Source organism: Thermobia domestica, chromosome 15 (assembly GCF_964235325.1).
Source record: "Thermobia domestica chromosome 15, izTheDome1.hap1.1, whole genome shotgun sequence".
Lineage (NCBI taxonomy): Eukaryota > Metazoa > Arthropoda > Insecta > Zygentoma > Lepismatidae > Thermobia > Thermobia domestica.
In genome coordinates, this window is record NC_137468.1 from 106,565,432 (window position 1) to 106,592,175 (window position 26,744).

The window sequence follows — 26,744 nt, forward strand, 5'->3', positions numbered from 1 at the left end:
TTGTAATAAAGTCCCTTTTGGGACGAATAACCACCAAAACAAGATTGAGTTTCTTTCATTATTTTCTCTTCTTTGCTTTGAAGCACTATAATAAATATGAAGTCCTAAAGTGATTTTATAGCAATTTGTGTGACGTCACTTGTTCTTCTGGAGGGATTTTTATTTCCATTTTACTTTTGCGTTCTGAGCAAAGTATTATTAGTTAGGAAAAACAAATAATAATAATAATAATAAAAGCTTTGCTTAAAAATTATTACATGAGATTACCAGTTTGATAATTTCCTTAGTCAGAAATCTGCGTTTGAGAGGACCTTAAGTACGTAGGTATGTTTTCCATTAATTTCGTATTTCTGCGTATAAATCTAATTTATTTAATGTAGTTGACTTACAAAGATGTAGTATTGAATGTTTAACTTGAATTTTGTTGATATTATATCATGGAATTCATAAAACTATAAAGATATTTACAATTCTTACAGTAGGAACTATTTTTGAGATTTTAATTAATATAACAAATAAATGTACACTCATGTCCAAAATTATTGTCGCGTCTATAAATATGTTGTTGTAGGAATATAATTTGATAACTAATTCGCCCAGTATTTTTTTTACAATGTTAGTATGTGTATAATCGGCAAAGACATGTATGTGGCAAATTTCATGTCAAAAGAGCAGTAAATAAGAACAATAAAACGAAAATAAAACTTTCTTGTCAATTTAGCAACATTTTGTTTTACTCGTTCAATTTTCGTATTTATAATTCTTTTCCTATGAAATTTACCACAAATATACATTTCCCGATTATACACGTAGTATCAATATTAAAAGTACCCTGCAAAACCATTATCAAATTATATTCCTTCAAGAAGGCAGTTATGGATATGCGACAATCATTTTGGACATGAGTGTACATTGTGTTAGTTCACTGTTTCCGTGGTGTTAAATGGGACTCTACTGGTACAGTCCGCAGCAAAAAACCTGCAACATAAGCATGTAAGTTTATAGTGAAACAGCACAGGGAATCAACATAACGTCTAAGTGGCACGAATCACGCCAGGAGAAACCTCGGCGTCCTGCTCTGCACACGTATTTTGGAACAAAAGGCTTCGTCGTTTCACAATAAACTTATATGCTCATGTTGCAGGTTTTTTGCAGCGGACTGTACCACGTACTGTAATCTTTCAACTATATATATATATATATATATATAAATCTTAACTAAATTCGTCGTTGAAAATCAGTTTTATAGAGCTCTTACGTTAAATATAAGTGGTATTGATAAATCCTATTGTCACGAAGAATGCCCCGAACGGATGTTGTATTAATAGCTACATATACTTGCGTAGAGTGTCGTCGCGTTTAGCTGACGTACAACTCAATCGAATTTATGGTGAAATCTAGCGCTATAAGCAGTCTTTTGACCGTTGTCCTGTGTATCTGGAAGGTGTCTTCTACGGTGTGCTTCCGGCTGTTTCTTACGAAATCTGCGACAACATGTTGTATCTGCCTGCGGTAGACTGCGCGCGCAATTCTTTCTTTATCGAGCTTAAGAAGTAAACTCTGTCTGATATATTCCTTATCAGTTTCCATTTGACCCACACACTACTGTTCCTTAAGAGTTCCTCGTATACATTTACTGCCCTTGCTGCTCTACGATTATGTAATCATGCATTGTCAGCTCAGTCCATAAGGGCGGTACTCCACTCAATGGAACCTATAAAAAGCAGACAGGACTTCTGCACTTAATTTAGTCTGCATCATTCAGGATTTTAGAAAGAGGATTTTTTTTTTTTTCGAAAAATACAATATACAGTATAAAATATATATTTTATAACAAAACTGTGTTGGCATTAAACAAATCACAGCGTTATACAAGTATACGTAATACATACATAAAATACATTTCTTGTGACTATTAATTCCTCTTAATGAAATTATTTTAACGATATATGAAGTTTTGTAACTCAGTATTACACTGAAATGTCATTCTTACATACATGAAAGTAGAAAAACCTTAAATGGAAGCTAAGCATTACTTTGTCTATAAATATTTTTGTTACAAACGTCCATCCATAGATATTGGATGAGGTAATCAACAATAATTTATTAACTGGAATTAGTAGCTTTATATACCATAATATAATTGATAGGAGATTCTACATTACAGTCGGCTACTAATGTTCATAATTATGTAACCCTTAAAAAAATCTTTGTATCTCTCTCCTTCGCACTTACTAGTTTCCACATATTTGGTAATTTCCAGAATTGACTCTTTGTAAAATGTATTCAAAGAACAGATGCCACCAATTTTGTGAAAATCAGATCTACTTTATTCTTGGAAAGGTATTACACAATAGCAAATTTTATAATACATAAATTGATGAAATTATAAGAAGGTTTAAAATGCACTCGAGTCCAGTTGAAAAGAATTCGATGAGACCGATAGTGCTCCGGTTGAACGAAAATTCGGTTAAGCTTTTTGTGTGTGTGTGACATACAGTACTCAGTAAGATATTCAAACTGGATCGAATTAGATACATATCTCAACTGGCAGATGTCTCGACCTTTACAATACACAGGGTTGCCACTGACCTGGACAACCTGGAAATGTCAGGGAATTTAACTTTTGTCACGGAAAACCTGGAAATGTCAGTGAAAATCAGAAAAAAGCAAGCTTGAAATGTCAGGAAAAATCAGAAAAATCTTGAAATAGCTGGCACAAAAAAGTGGAAATTACATTAAATTTTAATACTTTTGCAATAATAGTTGAATTGCAAGCAAATTTCCAGTGATGATTGATTTAAATACCGTCTTTAGGTCTCACAATAAGTATAAGCTGAGGAAATTTGCTTATCATATTGCCTTATAATTTGCCATATTTGATTCAATATTAAAGACAGAAGTTTCGAAATGGTCTATTAATTCATGATTATAAATACTAGTAGCTTAGTTGCCCTTTCGGAAAATACATGATGAAACTTGTTTACTTCTTGAACATTGGTCTTCGTAGACTTTCAGTAAAGATACACACATTCGCTGGTGAAAACACATAAAAGCATGGAATGTGTCAATCTAAACAAATGTGAGGTATCTTTAAGGAAAATATTTCTTAATGTGTCATAAAAGGCTTGTTTGTTTTGATGAAGCTTTAAATAACATTACGCAACAGAAGCAAATGGATTTAACAGTCAGGTTTTGGGACGAAAATGCGAATCAGGTATCAACCAGATACCTTACTTCTGTATTTCTTGGTCATTCCACAGCGGAGGATTTACTAATGAAGTTTAAGGAGGGTTTGTGTGGATTGCCCTTATCAAAAATCATTCATTTCAATGGACGATCCAAATGTGAATTGAAAATTTTTACAGGATCTGATTCACGAAATAAAAGCAGATGAACTGTGCCCTGAACCATTGAACTTAGGATCTTTGTTCATGGAGCATTTCTGACTGGTCACCAACAGGTTCAGTGGAATTTAAATGGACTTTTGAAGGGTTTGTACAAATTGTTTAAAGACAGTCCTGCACGTCGAGCAGATTTTGTGTGATGTACTGGTAACCAAAGGTTTCCTGAGAAATTCTGTCAGAATAGATGGGTTGAAAATTCTACAGGTGCAAAACAAGCAATAGACATATTTCCTGATGTTCAGAAATACATGCAGGAGTACAAGAAATATCTTCCTAAATACCTTGAAACTGGAACTGTTCAAGAAGCAATCGACGATCCCTTAACTCTAACAAAACTAGCATTTTTTGTTTCTCTTGCAGAAGATGTAGACCCATTTAGGAACCGAGTTGGAAGAATTACTTTGAAAAATCATGAACAGATTTGTTAACAAGGATATTTTGCAGAAAGCAGACTCTGCATTGAAGTTGCTTAAAGTGAACGTGAATGATGTGGATCAGTTGGTTAGTTGTTGCAAGACTAATATTGGTTTTGCTTCAAAGAAATTTTTGGATCAAAGTAAAGTTAGTGAACGCTGTAAATTGAAGTTTTGTTGGACTGCAGTAAATTTCTATCAGGCACAACTTCAAAGCTTATTGAAAAATGTCCATTGAAATACAAAATTGTGAGAAACCTGGTATGTGATATTCCAAAGCAAATTTGTACTAATCAGATTGTCAGTGGAGCTATGATGTACCATGTTCTTGAGGAACTGCATAACAAGAATCTAGTGGAAACGGCTAAAGCCGAAAAAGTTAACAATACATTTTCAAAGTTGTGTATCTCAGCAAGAAAAGAATGAAAGAAGGAGTTTGAGTCATTTAATGTATGTACAGATAGGTTAGATGCCTTCATAATAATAGTGAATTTGGTGATTTGTGGGACATAATTAAAATGTTACTTATTCTTCCTCATGGAAATGCTTCCGTCGAGATAGGTTTTTCTGTTAATAACGACATGCTGGCAGAAAATTTGCATGAAGAGTCCTTGGTGGATTTGCGGATACTTTATGACGACATACAATGTGCTGGAGGACCACTTGGGATCGATATAAACTCAAAAATGCTTCAGTATGTACGTGGATCACATAGACGTTACGAGGAAGCCATGGAAAGGAAAAGGTTACAAAATAAAGCGGATCTTTTGAAGAAGAAAGAAAATAAGCGCATAGCTGATCAGATTAAGCTTTTGGAAAGAGAAAGCAAAACTTTCATTGGAGACATCCATTGAATGTAACAATTTAGAACATAAGATCGAGATTTTAAAAACATCTTTGAAGTAGAGAATTTTGAATCAAAATGAAATACTACCTAGTGTATCATAAATACTGACACAACATTGAGTGGAAGCTGAGACTTAAGCCTGCTTTAAGGCCAAAGGCAGCCATTTTGAAAAGTAATTGGTGTTATGTGTTCGCTAGACTTGTAACTTATATAATGACATTAAGGTATCTTTCACACTTTCAATGTTACGTCAGTATTTCTGATACGACTAGGTAGTCATAAGTATTATAATCTCATTAAACAGTACTGCAATTTATACTTTTTCCAAGAATTCTGAAAACCTTGTTCACCTCTCTAAACCTTCTCTTACTAGTCTTTGCTACACGTGGTAGAGATTTATGATCCCTTCTGGCTAAAAAGCAATGTTGCCTCAATTCTTTTCCTTTTTTCCTAGTTGATTTTTTTTTTTTTTTTTTTTTTTTTAACTGAAAATAGCAAGGAAAGCTTTCTCATTTTGCCGGACTTTAATTACACAAGTGGATCAGAGGTACGGCAATACTGAGAGCAGTGACAGCTTACATGCTCGCGAGGACTAACCGAGGAATGTGGGGGTGAAAAGAAGCAGTGGTTGGGGAAAGAGTCCTTTAAGGCTGTCTCGATGTATATATACGTTAACATGTAAAAGTATATGTTCAGTTATCTATATTTTTATTTAATTGTATTATAATTTGATTTGATAAAGTTGGAAACAAGTTATAGCCGAGTACACGACGATTATGGAAAATAGTACAGGTATTTTATTGTAATTTAAAGCAATATAACCTTTTACAGATGTATACAGGGGTAAAAATGTTACTATATGTTCATTTGCTTATATTTGTTTAAGAAATAAAGAACGGAAAATGTACCTAATTTTAAATTTTGTATATTGTATCTTGCACTTTATATATTTTTCGAAAAATAAACTGAATGAAAGGAAGGCAGTGGGTGGATGTTTCCTTTCATTCTATGTAGAGGAAATGTGTGTATCTGGAAAATGTTAGATCTTGCCTGGAAATATCAGGGAAAATGAATTTAGAAAATTAGTGGCAACTCTGATACAGTACGTGTGCTGCTAAAAATAGGCAGGGAAGGGGAACTCAGTTACTAGATCCAACGCATCGTAACAATGAACTTACTCTTTGATACTGTTATACCAAAACAAACACTATACTTATTGTTGATCTTTTTAAATAAAAGTCGCACACAAGCATTCTTTTTAGCAATTCCGTTAACCCGGAAATTTGGATAAACGGGACTGTAGTACAAATCTCACTGTACAAATGTATTTTTTTTTTTCATAAATCATTCCAATATATTATAAAATTAACTCAAGTCTTCTATTTTTAGAAAATTAGTTGATTTTCAAACTGGTAATTCACACACACCCAAAACGGAACCGGAAAATCAAGAACAGTCAACACACACAATTCCATAACAAACCCAGAAGCAAGAAGAGATTGTACGATGGAAGTACTGCAACTGATATTAATTTCAATAAATTATCTATTAACTTTACATCCTCTCCTAACATCTTCGGCTCAAAAGAGTTCACACGTCAAAAATTGTATGAAATATCGCTATAAATAAATAACATCCCATACCGCAGTGAAAGAATATTGGTATATTTTAATAATGATATGTCCTATGCTTAGTATTTCATTTCTAACATCTCTTTTGTAAACAACTTGATCATGCTTGATCGATTGGTTGAGTTGCGATTTTGCGTCCTGCTCAGCAGCAAGGCCATATGAGAAGTCGACTTTCAGTTTAGTATGGGACCCGAACCACATAAGCTTGCTGGGAAATGAACCCAGGTCTCCCGCGCCGAAGATGCATACAATCTCATCACATTATAATACAGGAAGGTCCCTGACTCAACAGGGTGTTTTAGTTCGATTACGTGTGGTGAGAAATTATGAGAGACTATATCAGCTCCATCTCGAACTGGTTTTCGAAAATTCTGTGCTCCCACAGAGGATTAAACCTGGTCGATACGCACCAATGGAAAACTTGCTACTAACTTTATACGCAAAGAATTTGTGAGGAAATTGTATCATTGATTGTTAAAACGGAATACGTGCCATTTAAGTATTGTGAAACACGTCTCTTTTCAAAAATGACCGATTGGTTCTTTAAATTATCTTAGGAATAAAATTGAATTAGTATTTCTAAATTTATCCATCCATTTGAGTTATTGGAAATTTTATCGGAATTTTTTTTCTACCAAATATTTTCAGCATTTTTCTTTTCTCTCTTTCATAGAAGGAATTTCTCTATCAAATTATAAATAATGTTTCACTCTATCCATTCGTCTATAACCAATTCTAGAAAACGCTTTGGAATAGAACTTTCATTGTTAATCGTCCAATACTAAGTGGACAGAATACGTCTCTTTCAGTTCGTAGTAGAATCGTTTGGAACACATCAACGCAAATTTATCATGTAACAAAGAGGTATTCGTCACTCAGTCTTCATTCATGATCTTCATTTTGAACAACAATGGATATCAACAGTGAATGCACAAAAGTGATAGTTTACATTTAGATACATTACATAAAGGTTTTATAAAGAGTTTGTAAGATACAAAATAAAAATAGACAGTGCCTAGACACTAGGAACATACTTGTTAGAAAAACAATGCATGATTAAGCCATGAACGGTCATTAAGCTTCGTATACTCTGTTAGAGAAGTGCACACTAGCAGATTTATGTAACAGACTACCGACTCCTTGTAACAAAAACTCGTAGACTTTTTGTTATTTTTTTTCTTACAATACAGACTTCAGTTATGCATTTCCTTTTTATCTAAGGTTTAAAATTTTTATATATTTATATTAAAATGGAAGACCTTTCAATCTGAACTTCCGTTGTTGAACCAGTAACATATCGTCGCTGCGCCTGGAAGAAGCGCTATGTGACAATTTTGTCGAAAATGAGTTATGTCATGCAAATAAAACCTGAAAGCTGTCAGGTAGTGTCCCTTATAATGTGATAAGTTAGTATTCAATTGTTTCGCCATAACAATGAAAAAATCATAGATGAAATTAAAGGCTTCAAGTTTTCATCACGTACGCATTGATTAATGTATACAAATCCTCATGTACTAATAAAGACGCAAAAGATGTTACGTAAACACAACAACAGTAATATAATATTGCTGAAGCAAGCTACAACAATATCCAGTGCCTAATATACGAAGCAAAATTTTAAGAGTTCGTAATGTTTTTTGCTTCTCCTGAAAAGTTGTGATTTTAACACATAGCGGTTCTTCAAGGTGCAGCGACGATATTAATAATCTCTTATACATACACATATATGTATATATAATCCAATTATATTCTGCATGCACAGCCACATACGCACAAATAGTAATAATAAAAATGTAGCTCATTCGGTTTATGATTAAAGCTTTATTCATTTACTACCCTTCAATAATTATGCTCCGTTACCTTTGTATAAATTACTCTTTTAGATCCAATGGAGATATGAGCTTTAGAAGTGCCAATAGATATTCTAGTTCAAGGATGTTATAACATAGAGGATATGCCCATACAACAAAATCATGTAGTCTTACGTCACAGTTTCGCCTCCACTTCCTTGTGTTTGTTTGCTGGCGCCATAATTAAAGCTAAAAAGCCTTCTGCTTTTCTTGAAAATTAAACAAGAAGTATTAGACAAAAAGATATTTCTGCTTACACAAAATACAACGATCGAAGCAAATTATATATATATATATAGTGTGTCCATAAAGTCTGGGTATATAGGGAATTCTAGTAATTTGTTTTGGTTTTCCAGGTTGAATGATGGCTCTGTCTAAAGAAGAACGAGTTGAGTTGGTACTCTTAAATGGACGAGAAGGATGGTCGTATCACAAAATTATGTGAAGTGAACAGACAAAATCTTCGATATTGCTCTCAAGGCAAACCACATTGGATGAGTTCATCCAAATAGCAGGGCTGCCAAAAAGTGATGGTGTGGTGTGGTTTGTGGAAAGCTCATATGCTAGAAGCTTTCTTCTTTGATGAACATGTAACGGGTGAGACTTATCTGAACATGCTGAGAGACAAATTGATGCCTCAAATTGAATGTTTGGGTGAGGGATTTCCAGACTGGTTTCAGCAGGATGGGCCCCTGCCCATTTTGCTGCAGCTGTTAGAGATTGGTTGAATGACAATTTTCCTCACTGGATTGGGAGAAGAGGTCGCCATGTGGAGTGGTTCCCTCGTTCGCCAGACCTTTCTCCCCTTGATTTATTTTTCTGGGGTATGCTGAAAGAGAAAGTTTACTCGATGAAGATTAGAAATTTAAACCACCCGACTGAACGCATTACCAGTCAGTGTGCTGAAATCGACGGCAATTCAGACCTATTCCATCGAGTTCACCTTAATCTTGCAAAGAGCATCAAATTATGCATTGAACAACACGGAAATCATGTTAAAAATATTTTTCATTAGTATTAAATTGACTAAAATGTGCTTTTTCCCATGCACCCAGACTTTGTGGACACCGCGTGTGTATATATATAAAAGGAACACTTCGTGAATATTTCGAACTGAAATAATTGTGCTTTGTTTTCCTTAGTACTTTACGTTCTTAATTTTATTCGACATCAGCTTTTGCATGCACCACAGGAAAATAATTGGTGAAAGGCAATGCTATCACAACTGCTGAAGACTGCATTATTTTTGCAAAACATTGCACCCAAACACGCTTCTCTTTCATGTGTTTCTCCTTCTGAATGAAGGGTATACTATACAGCACGAAATACTTCAATAATACAGTTCGCAGCAGGTCTACATGAAGTCCTGCAAGAAAACAGGGCTCAATAATACTCAATAACATTGTAGCTGTTACATTAACTTTTTTTTTTGGGGGGGGGGGGAGGCGTGACGAGAACGAAAGTGTAAAATTTGGTTATAGCCACACCACTCAATGTTGCTTCAGCTGACAATTACATGACCCAAGGAAAAGGAACAGTGTGTGCTGTAGTCTGCGGAATGAAAATCCTCAGTTTTGGTACGAAGAAATTTTCAAACAGTGTATGGGAAACCATCCCTAGCAGAGATAAGTATCAATGGTTGATATGAAAAATTTAAGGCTACGGGAAATGTGTTATATTTACCACATAGTGGAGCACCAGAAATGATTAACGATATGATTCAAACAATGCTCGAAACAACAGGAACAGTCGAGATAGCTTTAGAGAAACGCTTATCCAAACGATTATCAAATATAACTGCGAGTTTAATAACATGAATGATCATCCGGTTACATTAAGCATATACATTCTCGAACATAAGCATATTCATTTAAGTAATATATCTTTCTTCGCAGAATATTATCAATATTCATCATTATTAAATACTGAATATAACTACATACAGTATTTCGTCGTACATTACAAACATTTTGCATTTATTTATTTAATACAATAGAATCAGGACTGATCACAATTGCTATATTTGGAGATATCCAGAGGAAGCGCTCAAGATAAGAAAGCTTAAAATAGGTTTCACAGGAAAAGAAACTCGGCGCCATTTGTTAAATTATATATTAAAGCATGCCTACAGTGTAATATAAATATATAAATAGAATAGTATTATGTTCCCAGACGCCAGCTATATGATGCAAGACTAGAAGCTAGATTCTAGTGGACTTTGGATTCCTTACTGAATTAGAATTCTATACACATTTTTACGGTTCAACTAGTATAATAACTTAATCTACTATAAATTTTGGCAAACTTATAGATACACTATATTTCTTAGCTATCAATGTTTTATATCATAATTAAACGAATTCGAACAATCCGAAAACAGAAAATCTGAATATTTTTGAATATCAATCTGCCCATAAAAGAGAAAGAAACGGTCGATAAAATTAATAAAAATTTAAATCCTAAAAGGAGAATGTCTTAGTCTGTGTGTCACACTATAGGTGTCGCTACCTGCTCTATCATTTGCCTGCTTGATGCTAATAAATATCGTTAAATGTGCTATTACCTGGTAAATAATGATTTAAATCAATAAATGTTGTATATAACAAAGTCTTTGAATAACTGCATGAATATGGTGGTTACTGGGTAAACTATAACAATTAAATTAAATGTATACATTTGTTAAACGCAAACAATGAAGCACGCTTTTATCCTATAGTGTACAGCGAGCCGAAGGGTTATGGGAAACAACTAGTACAAATAAACGCAAGAAACATATGTTTACATATGGAAAACCTAATGTTTTGAGCGAATATTAATAGCAGAAAAGAGAGGAGCCATTCAGTCTAGCGATGCTAGTTTTTTTTTTTTTTTTTTTTTTTTTTTTTCAACTGGGATACTCGGGAAAGATAGTTATGGGCATATTCTCCATATTGCAAGACCTTGTTTCAATTATTCAAATGTTTACGATGAGCGAAAACCACTGAACCTAAAAACAAAAATATATTCACCAAAGTACGTAATAGTTTACATTCTCAGTTCAAAACACTTTTTCCGCACATTCTTATGTTCTGGAATTTTATTTCGATTTGTACACTTAAACTTTCTATTTATTGAATACTGTAAATAGAACAGTATCCCATAAGAATAAACAACAATCCTAATCTTTAAAAAATAATCTTCAGATCTTAATTTGTTATTTCTACGGATATCCGTATACATCACTTTTTTTTAAACGATTTATTATCTCTGTTATGAAAGGCATGTATTTTCGCTCATAGTTCGGGCTGCTTGATAAAAAATATCTTTCTTTCAAACTTTGCTTGAAAGCTTACGTTCAATCGATACAGATTTAATAACAAATAGAATCTAACTAATTTTTAACACGAATTCACATGTTTAAAATTTTCTAAAGACGGCGATGTAACTTGAAACATATTACAAATTCACAGAAGCCTTATATATTTAGGCACATTTCCAAGGCATGTTAAATATTAAGTGTACCAATAAGAACGTCAGAACTTTGAAATCGTGTCCTGGCAATACTGGCAGCGAATTGGTGAAATTAAACTGTGTTAACTGTGTGCAGCAGTCTCTGGTAGATTAGCATACACAATGTGCTTTTCCGAACATGATGGTGCAACTTGCCACACAGCTCGCCAGACACTGAACTTATTGCACGAAAAGTTCTCCGAACGTATTACGAAGTCCTTCAGTTTAACGTTTAATTATGTCCTTTAGGCTAAGGGAGACGGATGATTAAGGCAAGTGAATGATTATGGAACAATTGGTGGAATGAAATGGGAGTACCCCTACAAAACCTGCGGACACGATGTTGTCCATTACAAACTTACTGGACGGGGATCGAACCACGGACCCCATGCACCAGAGGTAAGCGCTCTACCACTGAGCCACTGTCGTGCCCCCCCCCCCCCAAACGCATTACGTCGAGAAATGGTGACGTGAACTGGCTGCCCATGTTTTGTGATCTCTTCCTCCCGGATTATTTTCTATGTGGTTATCTCAAGTTTCAGTCTATAAGAATAAGCCACGAACGATTCATGAACTCAAAGGAACATTGAAGGCACCATTGTGAACTTACTGCGCAATATTTGTGCAAAAATTGTATGAAAAAAAAATAAAACTGTACCTTAAGGATCCATTCCATGCACCGAAGCAGAGAACATTATCTTTAAAACAATGCCATTATTTGTTTTTTACAATCTTTACTAATATATAAAAGAACATTTGATGTGTGTGTGCGTTTGTAATTAGATTTTCGAATAAAAAGGAGTCACCTCGAGCCACCAAATTTTGTACACAGATCTTCACCAGATCTAATCGCGTACGAAGCAGTTCTTTTCAATTCAAATATTTTGAACTCAAGAGAGGACTGCGGGAAGGACTGACACGTTCTAAAGGTTCAAAAAGTATAAAGTATCTCACAACTCAACGTACTCTACTGTGTTGCAAGTTGTAGATTGTTTAGTCTGTGCGAAGAATGGGCACTTCTTCTAATAAATACATAAAAAATCATTATCACTTGTAGTTTTTTTTTCTGTCAATTTAAATTTCTGACGTTCCTATTGGTAAACTCTTCACTTATCAATGTATCATGCTTGAGTAACAAGCGTTATTCAAGTTTCTCATATTCATATTCTCATTTATGAAAAATTATATAATATCACTGTATTTTACAATAATTGTATATTACACAATAATGAATGTGAAATAATGTAATGTACACACAAAAATTTACATGACCGCAACAGTTTCTAGTACTACGCAACTTCACTTAATACCAACAAGATGTAGTTTTCACAAACTATTGCATTTTCTTAAATTTTTATAATATTTTTTTAAATAGAATAAAAACAGTCTTGTTTGTCTTTTGCATTTAGGGTGGCTCATCTCTTGCATATAATTATGAGTTGAGGTCTTTAACATAAATTCATTTATTTTATATATACCAGGTTCATATAAAATGATTCTTTATTTTTTGATGTAAGCAATACTGATCTTTGTTTTGAAATTACAAATAATACTATAATCAAGAAAAACTAAGAGAACCAACTCATACATTTTTCTTTAAAAATCAGGCTAAAATAAAATTTAATTTATGGGATAATATTACGATGCAAAATCATGGTTTACACAGAACTGATGGGAAAAACCAGGGACTTAACTAAACTGAAACCGTACTGAAGTTCCCGATCACACGGAATATGATAATCAGCATTGTATAGTTTCTCGTCTTCATCAAGTTCATATTCTCATCTTTACGAAAGTAATGCATTTCATTCTTGTGGACGAAACGGTTAGAACTAAAATATTATTACTACTATAGTAAAACCTTTCAACAACGGACACCGATGGGACATGATTATTAGTTAATAAATGAGAGATGTCTGTTAGGGTTATGAGAGAGTTTATACAAATTAAGATTACTCACAGCTTACGTGGTAATTTTATGTAGTATAAAGTAAAACATTAGTTATAAATAAATATATCCCAATATCAGAATACTGTGTTCGAATTTTTACTCAGCGCATGAGAGGAAATCTCCCTCTGTAATGTAACCAAAATTTCCCGGGGGTTGGGAGCTATATAGGCAAGAACTGCAAATTCTTGTGATAGTTAAGTACAAGTCATAACTCTATAAAAGACTCTTAAATTGCTTACTGACTGTAATAAAAGTAAAAGTAATCCAAAAAACATAGAACATTATTATTCAATACTGAAAATAGATAGAACTAACAAATTATGACAGTTTATGAATTTCTTGGGAAGAAACCTGCAATTATCTGCCGTATAATCCTGCATACGCTAGTTTCTGATCGCAATTTGCTTGAAACTGCCGGAGCAGTTGAAAGGATCAATTTAAGTTTATTTTCAGATTGCAGAAAGCATGTTCTGTGCTAAATAAGTATATGCTTCGAATAATTCTTTTCCGTTAACAAGAGGTTATTAAAACGTTGGAAGTAAAAGAAGACTGTCCGTGTCCGTAACAGGGAGGGTTCTTTCCCATAATAATACCTATATTCTTGTCGGGACAAAAATGTTTATCCGTACTGTGGAGGTGTCCGCTATTGAGGGATGTCCGTTAAGGGAGGTTTCGATGTATTACTACTAATAAAAGGTAACAGGTATATGGAAATGTATGCAATTGGTTGGTAAATCATGAAACTACGTATGTAAAATAACTGCGTCTTAAAACTTTCCTAACTATCCTGCTGGCTATAAAACTATAGTGATGGAAATAGAAAGAAACGTTACTTTGTGCATGTAGCTAACTTATTTCTTCATTTTTTAAATTTCTTTCAAGATTTTGCAACTGATGACATGTATCTATCTGCATCTAAATTTCTGTTTTATACTTCGTAAAAAAAATACCCAAAAAACGTTTCAATTTCTAAATTCTATTTCTTAGTAACCTTTACCATTACAATAATACGTTTAGAATTCTGAACTCATGAACGATTCTGAACATAATACTGTATATGAAATCAAAACTTTTTTTTTTTTTTTTTAATAAGTAAATTTATAAGAATACAAAGTTAAATTTAAGATGTGGCGTATTGGACAAAACATGTCTACCATTTTTCAACAACTCCTAAATCTTGAAAGAGAAAAAGGAGAAGGAATAAATTAACATATACAAGTCATTTTGCTTTTCACTTACATAATTGCTGTTTTGTAGACAGCAAGAAGAATCTGTGAAGTATCTTTAAGTATTTTATTATTAATCATAAGTTTCGTTTTTATCACCAAATCCGTTACATCCGTTATACCTCCTTCCTTTGTCATTATTATTATTATTATTGGTTTTAATCTTTAATAATTTCGTTTTTATCAATAAATTCGTTACATTCTCATTTACCCTGTTTTTATTTTTTGGTATTAATCATTAATAGTTTCATTTTTAGCAACAAATCCACTACATCCTTATATATCTATTTCCTTTTTACTTCTTTGGTTTATCCGTTATGTCCTCGTGTACCTACTTCTTTCTTTTTATTTTTTAGTTTCAACAGTTTTGTTCTTTGGAATGAAATGCGTTACAACTGAAGATTGGATAGTATACCAGGTGGGATACCATGTTTTCTATAAGAGCTTAAGCCACCTCAAATACTAGAAGATGCGTTTCTTTTTATAATACGAACGAAATCTTATATATGGCACGATCTATTATCATATCTATCAAAAATATACTTTATCTTTGTTAAATGTTTAACAGAACTTTGGAATTCTAGCGAATTTATGAATTAAATACATCAATGTCTTTACTACAAAATTAAGTGAATATACATCAGACTTGTGAACCATACTGTAGTAAAAGGCGAGCAAGCTGAGCTTTGGAGGCTAAGCCGTTGGCTAATGATGAAAAACATTCTTCGTATTTATGGAATTTTAATGTGGAAGAACAATTTTTGTTTTCATACCACAAGCGGAGACCTGGTTCTACAGCTCGCAGTATATGTAAGTTGCTGAAGCGAACGAACATGGAGTATAAACTTGTACAATTGCTTGAATAATGCTCCATGGTGATATCTTTGTCAGCCTTCACAACAGGAATCATTGGCTCCACAACTTTACGCGCTGAAATATTGAGAAAGTTGAGTCTTCAAATTTAACTGCTATTTTTTTAATGATAATTACAAAGTAAAAACCAAAATGAGCAATGTAAACAATCTAAACATTGTATGTTTTCAAATGATCCAAGTTAATGTACCACTGGAGTCAAGATTATTACAATATTTGTTGGAAATGATGTTCATTTTGTAAACGTTTGAAATATCGAATGCTTCGATAAATCTAAAAAAACTACGAGAGTTTATCAATGAAAACGACCTTTTATTCTTTCTTAAATAAATAAATAAATAAAACATTACTGTGTCGCCCGCATAAATATCTAATTAAGTAAAATGTAACAGAAATATTACGGCTTCATATTGTTGTAGATACGTGATCGAAATGTGGCATTTAGTACATACTAAAACTCTATACGTTCGGATACTGTGTACACCCGGTGAAGCACCAGCATGTAGTTAAAGCAACAGTGACAGAAATGCATTCCTCATCCCTTCCCTTTACAATCACAAAGGTTTCCTACTGATCAACGAAGTAAATGTTTTTCTATTGCTTCATGTTTTCTACTATTAGCCATGGTGCCGCTGCGAATTAAGAAATAGATTTTCAAGAGCAGCGTGCAAACAAATTTTGTTAATGCTTGAAGAAACCACCTTCAGAGACTTTCACAATGCTAAGGACAGTGTACGGTATCTCTACAATTGAAAGATCAAAAGCTTTCGAACGACATTGTCGTTTTAACGAGGACTAAGAATCAATCGCCAATTAAGAACGCTCTAGTCAATAACTGCAATGACGGAGAGAGGTGTTAATCGTGTAGTACAGTGTGTTCATAAAAGGTGTCGCTAACACTACTCACTGATTGGTGCCTTGCTGCTAAAGCATTTTAACTGAGGACCTTTACCTATGCGATGTGTGCGAGTACACTGTCCTTCTTCAGAACAAAAGCTGAAACGGATGAAAGTATCGAGCAACTTCATTGATAAAGTTGATTCACAGATGATGAAACTTGGTGCTATGTGTTCGTTATACGAGGGCTGATCAACAAAGACTCAGATTGATTATTGTACCGCAGTTTCCTTTGTTGCCGAATGCAGGCACGTTTGATAGTTGAAAGTTATTTTTCATGTATATTCTCACTAGGTGGCAGCATTGTCGTATCCGTAGGTTGGGAGTAATCCGCTGTGTTTTAGATACTGCTTCCGTTTCGCCTCACAACGTGCTGTGTATATGCATACAATGGAGGTTACACGAGAAGAACAGTATGGAGCAATAGTTTTATTTCCACTTGAATCATACAGCTTTTGAAACATACGAAAAGCTCAAGCAAGCTTACGATGAAAGTGCATTACCTCGAGCAACAGTGTTTCGGTAGTTCAAAGAACTCAAAGAAGGACGAGTTTCATGCGTTAAGCAAGGTGGACCTGGTGTTTCGGCCTCTGCTGTGACAGAAAGAAACATCAATACTGCTGTTGTGATTGTCCGTGAGGATCGAAGGATAACATTACGTAAACTAAGTGAAGTGTTGGGAATTTCATATGGTAGTGTTTCTTCAATAACGCACGATTACCTCCATATGTCCCGTGTTTGTGCCCCTTGGGTACCACAACTGTTGACTCCGGAACAAAAGGCTGTGCGAGTTGAGACTTCCCGTGAGGTGCTGCATTCCTTCGCTGAGGGAGGAGATGAGTTTCTTCAGTCAATTATCACTGGAGATGAAACTTGATTACATCACTACGATCCAGAGGGAAAGCAAGCCAGCAGTGTGTGGAAATCACCAGGTTCTCTCACACCAAAAAAGGCGAAAGTTGTTCCATCTGCAGGAAAGGTTATGGTAATCACGTTTTTTTGATTGTAGAGAAATGATTTACCAGCATATAGTTCCCCCTCACACTATTGTTACAGGTGCATACTACACTTTCATTTTGGCCAGACTGAGGAAGCACATTGCGAAGAAGCGACCTGAACTTCATTAAAATAGTTGAAGACTTCATCATAACAACGCACGACCCCAGTCATGGAATATTTAGCTAGAATCAACATCATTTGTGTACCACATCCACCTTACAGTCCCGATCTCGCTCCGTGCGATTTTTTTGTTTCCATCTCTTAAGGCAAAGCTCCGCGGTACTAACTTTGATAACTCTGAAGCAGTGGTGAAGAGGTGCAAGGCGATTCTGAAGGGCATATCAAAAAATGGCATGCATCACTTGTTCCAGGAATGGAAGGAACGTTATAAAAAGTGCATTCACTCAGGAGGGGCTACTTTGAAAAAGATCATGTGAACATAGAGTATGAGTAATAAACACATGTTAAAAAAAATCAGTCTCAGTCTTTTTTTTTTTTTTTTTAATATATATATTTCAATATGGAAGACACTTTCAACTACCTGCCCAAAGTTTTCGTTCATTCTCAAAGGAACCGTCCATTCGAATTTTCGGTGCGACTTTGGATGCTAACATTAATCTCTCTCAGTTCTTCTGGAAGCATTTCTTACTCTTCATTATTTCACAATAGTTTTAAATAGCATTGTATTTTGTTACCGTTACATAGATAAATTGTAATACTAATCTTTGATTATGCAATACATTCATAAATAAAAAAGTGTATGGGATACTCAATCGCAGAAACAAGTAGCAGCGTTACAACACCACATGTTATTGTGCTCACAAGGTGAAAATTAATGTTTGAATTTTTTAACGCCTCAATAATGCACTTCCCTTCACCCTCCATTCCCCATGTTGCCATGACAATCGATTTTGATTATATTTAAAATGTTATTAATCGTGTGATATTTATCCCATTAATATTGAAACCGGAGGTGGCAACAGATTTCCATCACTTCCGATGTGAGTAGAAAGATTAAAGTGGAGATGGAATATATTCTTCGACCGTTTAGTTGATTACGGAAAACAACTTCTTGCTATCTATTACCGTTTTTACTCTATAGCAATCAACGTTAAAACCGGAACTGGTTGATTTCTGAAAATTTCGGTTTGAACAGAGTTTGGTCACTCAAAATAATTACGTAGTGCTTGGCAGTGACGGGTGATGATGGGTCCGACAGAATACCAGGATATGGCTGCCCAAATTGTCACTGAACCACTGCCATGCTTCACTCTTGGTAAAAGACAGTCTGTATCGTACGCTTGTGCTGGCGTTCTCCACATGTAAATTCGGCCAGCAATTAGAAACAATGTAAAGGAAGACTCATCAAACCAGTTGACAGTTTTCCACTGCTCCCTTGTCCAGTTTTATGGGCGTTGCACCATTGTCTCCATATATCAGCATGATCAACATCGTGAGTGATTTGGGCATTGTAGATTTGCCATAAATATCCTCCTTGTGGAGTTCTCTTCTGACTGTTTTGACGCTAACAAGGTTTGTAAGCACTGTATTCAGCTCAGCTGTGACTTTTGGCGCCGTGGTGATCTGCTTGGTCATAATCCCACCCAATGTGCGTCTGTCTCTGTCACGCAACACAGTTGCATCCACGCTGGTGCTGGATGCGACTTTTCCATAACATTCGTAAGCAGTCATTATCTTTGAGACTGTGCCTCTTGATACGCTAAACATTTTCGCTACTTTCGTCACGGAAGTTCCCACCATATGTGCACCCACAATTTACCCTCTTTGAAACCGTCAACTTAGACATGATTCACGATAACCGGTCACTGAACTGTAACTGTCTGTTCGATTGGTCAAGTTGTATACCTCACAGGATGTGCCGGTGATCACACCGATACCTACCATTCAGACGCTAATCGTGTTTGAAATGGCTGCCTTTTTTATACCAGGTATTTTCATACTTTTGTACATCCTCTGTATTTTCATAACGGTAAATCAATTAAAAAACGCTTTCCACCATCTCTTAATGTTTTTGATCTGTGTAGATCAATATTTCAACCGGAAATTGTACTGGATTACTATCATTCCTGGTTTTAGAAGCGAGTTAAGAATGGAGATGAACGTATTCTTGGGACGTTTATACGACTGCAGAAACCGCCTCTTCCTACCTATTACCGATTTTGCTCTATAGGTACAGTGATCAACGTTAAAACCGGGAACGGTTGATTTCTACCACTTACGGTGGATGGAATCACCTCAATCAGCTTTTGACCTCTACATCCTGGCGGAAATTGATGGTGATCCATCGAGTACTTTCTGAGATTTGAAACGGACATGTGGACAGACAGTACATATATAAGGAACAAAAAGTATTTTATAATACCTAAAGAACTAATGTCAAGAATATAAAGTCAAAACGAATATTTTACACTTACCTCCACTGTAATCTTTGGCATAAAACGAAATATGCTGATAACTATATATATCGAAGTGTCCATAATTTTTATTAATATCCAACTCTTTAGGTCTTTGAATACCCACATATACAACATCTGGATGATACTCAGTAAAAGGAACGGGACTATAAACTTGCCAGTGGAGAATTGTATTCATTCGAACCTATTTATTAAAAAAAAAATCAAAATTATTTACATTTGTCGATAAAAAATGTATTAATTAAAGTTTTTAGTATATATATCGGGTGTATCAAAAGTCTGGGGCCATAGGCCATTTTTGTTACGAATAACGATGCGAAAAAATGGAAAGAAAAAAAGCTGTTGGAAATAATTTTCAATCTAAACTGTTGGATTTTTCCAATCACACCAGCCGTTTGGGCTCCACGCTGGTAGGGCGCCCTGTGTTCAATGAAAAATCAATTTGCCCTTCGGCACTTACCATACAAATAACACAGCACTGTTTGGAAACGGATTCGATGTGTTTCAGGTTCCCTCGTATAATATGCGTCTTCCATGTCATTTTCACGCGCGTTTACGTTCCATTCGAACAGCTTGCTGAACAGGAAACAATGATTTTTCATTTAGAGTACGGTGTCTTATCAAAGAGGACTCCAAATGGCTAGTACGACTGGGAAAATTCTATCATTTTAGATGAAAAACTACCCATTTTCAATAACTTTCCTTTTTTCATTTTTTCTGTATATTCATTTTTGGCGTATTGCATTGGACTTTTGATATACACGGTATAATTAAATTTTCCACCATAATGACATGATGCTAATTTTTATTTTCTGCACTGCATTCAAACATGTCCTACATGTATTGTCAATAGCCTTCGCATGGATTTTCGATGCAGAATTGAATATTTTTTTAAGCAATCCTCGCTCAATTTTTAACAATTTTAGCCCAGCATGTAGACACGGGAATGTAATAATAAGAACATAGCTTTCCGAAAGTTTCATAATATTTGTTTCAGAAAGCAATAAATAGCACCTCTAAATATTGCAATTTTACATAAAGATGTGTAAAATGTTACAAAATTTTAAATTATACGTTAATTGCTATATTTCTTTTAGTTAACTTTCCCAACGAACTTAGTGTCAGTTTTGACAAATACTTAGAAATATACTTGAGACATACTAATATTCGATTTTCTCCTCCATATAGTAGGGTCATTTAACTCGAACTGGCAACACTACTACGATTGTGGTGTGTATGGACAGGAGACAAATGACGAACGTAGTGTGTTCCGTGGATGTGTACGAGTCAGATCAACGCTGCTGCGGTCCCATATTACGGTGTGTGTGGCGAGTAGACATTGTTAAAGTGACTGTTGTGTGAGATACCGCCCTAACGCAATGTTCACGCGTGCAGAACAGCGTGTGTTTATGAAATTCCAGGTGACACGTGGGCGAAATGCTAGGACGATTCATAGAGGATTAGTAGCGGCCTGCGGTGAAGCTGCTTTACCGTATCGGACAGTGGCGAGATGGGTTGCAGCATTTCAGACGGGATGACAGTCAATAGACAAAATGCACGGTGGAGGGCATATGCGAACGGCTACGGACGAAATTAATCTTGGAAGACTACGGACACTGCTTAACGGCGATCGGCGCTGGACTTGCAGTGAATTGGCGCACGAGCTGAACATTTCTTCCGGATCAGTGTTTCGCATGCTAACACAAGATCTTGGCATACGGAAAATTGCAGGCAGATGGGTGGGTACCCCATGCTCTGACCGAAGTTCAAAAGTGGCATAGGTGGGAATGTGTTCGCCTACACCTTCAACGTTACAATGAGGAAGGTGATGACTTCTTGCACTGCATTATTGCAAGTGACGAAACATGGGGAAGATTCTACGAGCCTGAACTGAAACGTCAGTCGAGTGAATGGCGCCACCTAGAATCTCCACGATCGAAAAAGCTTAGGCACGAGCCAGTAAACGTGAAGGTGATGATGATGTCATACGACCACGAAGGCATTATCCTGTCAAGTTCCACCGGACGTTACCGTCAATGCTTCATACCTCAGTCACCATTTGCGACCAGCATTGCGGCGCAAACGTCCACACCTCCTAGAGTCTGGACCAATTTTCCTACACGACAATGCCAGATGCCATACAGCCAATCCAGTACAGACTCTGTTACGACGATGGGGTTGGGAAGTACTGGAGCACCCGCCATACTCCCCGGATATGAGCCCCTGCGATTTTGATCTTTTTTTGCCAAAAAAATGAAAGAGCCTCTCAGGGGCAAACGTTTCAGAGACATTCCCAGCACTGTTCGTGCTTTAGGGCGCATTGTCAACACCCTCTCACAAAGTGGAGCTTTGACAGGTATTCAACGGTTACCAGACATCTGGCGAAGGGTTAGGCTGGCGGAGGCTACATCGAAGAACTATAAGTTTCTTGAGGTGAGTGATTCACTACATTCCATTTCACAACTATGTTGCCACTTCGAGTTAAATGACTCTTGTATAACCCATCTAATGAGCAAAATATCTACAACACAATACTAATTTTGCTTCTTAGAAAAGTAAAGAATGTTAGCCGAAATGAAGTTAAGATTTCGTTCTGCTATATATTTCGCTGCTACACAGTTAGTAGTCTTGTCTTGTCTGAATGTTCTTCCAAGAGGAAAGTTCTAGCCCACTTACCCTAACGAAATTAGATGGTGGCATTAAGCAAGGAGAGCAGAAATTGAGTGAGTAGGTTCTTTCACTTTAAAGTTCTAAAGGGCACTTGAAATTTAAATTTAAGTAAGGAGACAGATATAAGAATTACAATGTATACAAAGTTAAATATGACTTCATTATATAAAAATTATCTTGTAGATGATTATAATACTTCGATATAAAATCACTCTGCCTTCTTATACAGTGAAACCTCTGAATAACGGACATCAATGGGACATTATTATTTGTTCGTAAATGAGAAGTTTCTGTTATAGAAAAGTTGCATAATTTTAAATTACTCTAGCTGTTGCGGTAATTGAATGCAGTATGCAGTAAATACATTAGTTATAAATGTAAATGTAATTAATTTGTTTACTATACACTACATACAATTACCGCAAGAGCTAGAGTAATTTAAATATAGGCTAATATCGAAATACTGTATTCAGTGTTCAAGTTACAATGATGATGAGGGAAAGGAACAAAAGTATCTCTGAGGAATGTGTTCATATGTACGTGGACTACAAAATACACTGCATGTGTGATAATTTTCTTATCAAGTACATGTCATCCCCCTGTAAAAATCCCTTACTTTGCATACTGGCTGTAATAAAAGTAGCTTTTCAAGATTTTCGAGGACTTCTACCAAAATCAAATTTATTATGAACAGAGAAAAGAAGAATTTCAAATTCAGCTCGCAATTTAAAAGAGAGGGTCCTGTCCCGTGATAATACATGTATTCTTGTCAGGGAAAAAAAAAATAAAATAAAAGTCTGAGTCATGGAGGTCTCTGCTAAGGAAAGTTTTACTGTACTATCATAAAACAAAGGAAATATTTATACAGTGAAACCTCTCAATAACGGACACCAATGGGACATGAATTTTTGTCCGTTACTAAGAGGTGTCCGTTACAGAGAGGTTACAGTAATTTAATTTCTCACAACGGTAATTGTATGGAGTAATATACAGTAGATATATTATGTATGAGCGTAAATACGTAAAATTCAATACGAAAATACTCTATTTAGTACGTATTTGAATTACTGGAAGGGATGAAGGAGAAATTAATTTATGTTAAATAGTATTATTGCTGGGGGATGTGTTAATATATTCGTATATTGCAAAAGATAATGCATGTATGATCATTTTCTTCCTACATGGGAGGGGAAAGCGGGAGGGAAAGAGTTTTTCATTTATTTCAAATTTTCAGGACCTTCCCAAAAGATGCGTTAGGAACCAACTAACCGGCTAAACTCATTAGCTAGTGTCCTCTGAGAATCCTCAGTACGGTGGCGGAAAAAATATCTGTGTGTGTGTGTGTGTTTGTTTGTGTACTGGCGGAATGGATAAAAAGGCAAGTTATTGGGAGTGCATATGTTTGTTGACTCAGCCCCAATCGCAAAGAATATCATCTTAGAGAAAGTTGCTTTACTAAGAATGTAAGAGAGGAAACATTGTTCGTTGAAAATGTTATTGTAAAACAAACAAGGTTTGTTTTGTTATCTATGAAATTGTCGGAAAGATGCAAGGTCCAGAGGAAAAAGGACTAAATTTGTTAGGGAAGGGAAGATCTTTCGTATAGAATTCTTGGCCATACGACTGACCCTGCATGAGTGTTATAGCTTATTGAAGGTTTTCTAGAATTTCCTCCAGAAAGCAATTTATTGAGGGCAGAATAAAAGAATTTGAAGTTCAGCTTGAAGGTGTTCTGTTTGATGGTTCACCGGTCTAGACTCATGATAGATACACTTGTGGGGAAAATACTTTTGTTTCCTGTAATATATAGCAGAATCGAGAAAAATTCCTGTCCGTTATGAAGAGGTTATTGAAACGTTTGGGGGAAAAAAGGACTGTCCGCGTCCGTAAAAGGGAGGGTTTTGTTCCATAAGAGAACATATTTTTGCCGGGACAAAAAATCTGTCCGTATTATAGAGGTGTCCGTTAAGGGAGGTTTCACTGTATAGAAATATTGCATATTTTCTGAAATCCCTTAAAAATGTACAATTGGGTAATGTAATTACAGTTGGAGAAAATACAAAATTAAAAACATTGAAGATATATTATCGTTATATCATATGATCATATCTGAAATTCGTACGTCTGGAGTGCAGGATCATGGATTTTGAATCTCACAACAGCAGTTTAAAAATTAAAAAAGAATTTTATCATCTAGTTTCAGACAGATCAAATCGTATGAATATTTCAACACCCGAAAATGAAAATTTTTACATATTATTTTGATATTAATCAACTTTCATAATGATACAACAGCCACAATACGAAACCCATGGCAAAATAAAACGGCTGTAAAATACGAACAAAATTAAAGTCGTGGTTGTGTTTATTTTCCGCCGAAAGGAATTTTCGCATCACAGCGCTGGCAATGTCACTGTAGGCACCGCTCAAGTCAAACATCAAACGAAATTTTCAAATATATATATAAACTCTATCTGCCACGAAACGAGAATGTTTAAATGATTACCTTACCCTATTTAAATATTCTTGTCGAATTTCCATATTAGGATGGCACATAAGTATTAGAGATTCTGGAACAAACTTCTTCAAAACCAAATCTAAAATAGCAAAATCCGATGGTCGTGTTCCTTTGGTTTTGATCGATACCCACGCAATCTTCATTCCGTCTCTTTTGTACCGGTCACTTAATGTTAAGGCAATGTCTTTCAATTCTCGGAACACATCGTCTTTGTTTCCTTTTCCTGGTAACAGAGGATCATACAACAGAACGAGCATTAGAAACGTTTTATCCTTCTTTTCCATACAAACACTGGCGTACTGGCTAATAAACTTTTTCGCTTCAGTCTTTTGGGAAGCTTCAATTGGAAGAACCAAATTGATACGGGTATTTTCTGTGACATATGGAATTGGAACAACTTCCACTTTACCCAAAGGCTTCGCAACTTCCACTCTGTGAAGAGACAAAGCACAGTTGTCAGAATCTACACCATTTCTATTGTTCATATTAAAATTGAAATTACTACAGATAAACACACATTTAAAGTACATGAATCTATTAAGTTTAAGTATTACATTCCAACCACAACACATGTACAATCATTCATTATTCTGTGACACTTTAACAATAATTATCTTTCTTAGCCCCAAGACATCTATAAGAATTTTCTGTGTGGAGCATTGTCTGTATATCTTGTGATGTTTGAAACCTAAGAGGACTCACTTTCTAACCTAAATTACAATTAACGATGAGTAGCTTCTAGTCTCACCTACATGGAAATATGTTAAACTCAATTTTTTAGAGAAAATTAATTCAAATAAACTAAGGCAAAGAGTAAAATGTGACCGACTGGACTGGGACTCGAACCGGTCGAACCATATTCATGTCTATGACGATTTCTAAATCCGATTCAATATTTGTCTTAACTTATTTAAATGTTTTGTGTGTTGTGAACAACTTCAATTTCAATTTTTTTTTTCAAAAAATAAATAAAAAAAAAACTTTCTTTTACTCATTCGATTACTTTGTTCGTGTGTTTTCGTTCATTTAATTGCTATAATAAAAACTTATTGCATCAGTAATCACGTGAATATCATGCATCGCCCATACGTACATCATACATGCAGAAAGAAGAGAAAGTTTGTTCTATGCAAAAGCACACAAACCGCCACACTATATCAATGATGAACCATTTGTGTATTAACGACACTCACTATAATGCGCCCAAGTGGCGAAGTATGCCGTGAAAAATTGGGTAGACACACAACACCTTAAAACACACACACACACACACACACACACACACACATATATATATATATATATATATATATATATATATATATATATATCCATCCGCGGATCCAGGATATGATCAAGGGAGGGGCTAAACCATAGTTTGCCACTTTACCCAGTGTAAATAAAGTAGGATTAAAGCCCATTTTACACTTACGCACCAATTCAATGATATCAGATGTTTAATTGACACGGTGAGAAGTGCCTGTAGCCTTATTGTTGGTGGCAGTGTGTTATGGATAAACTCCGTACTACATGAGGAG

The 26,744-nt window shown here is 35.2% G+C and overlaps 1 protein-coding gene across 1 annotated transcript in view; it reads right to left on the minus strand.

Moving 5' to 3' along the window:
- Nucleotides 1–1,808: 1,808 nt before the first annotated feature.
- Chpf (Chondroitin polymerizing factor) overlaps nt 1,809–26,744 on the minus strand; it is a 50,627-nt gene continuing 25,691 nt past the window's right edge. Inside the window, exons 6-8 of the mRNA XM_081740035.1 lie at nt 25,200–25,638; nt 20,019–20,202; nt 1,809–15,744 (exon numbers count right to left, since the gene is read on the minus strand). Coding sequence (XP_081596161.1) covers nt 15,455–15,744; nt 20,019–20,202; nt 25,200–25,638 — 913 coding nt within the window. The 3' untranslated portion in view covers nt 1,809–15,454. The remainder of the gene's footprint in view (nt 15,745–20,018; nt 20,203–25,199; nt 25,639–26,744) is intronic.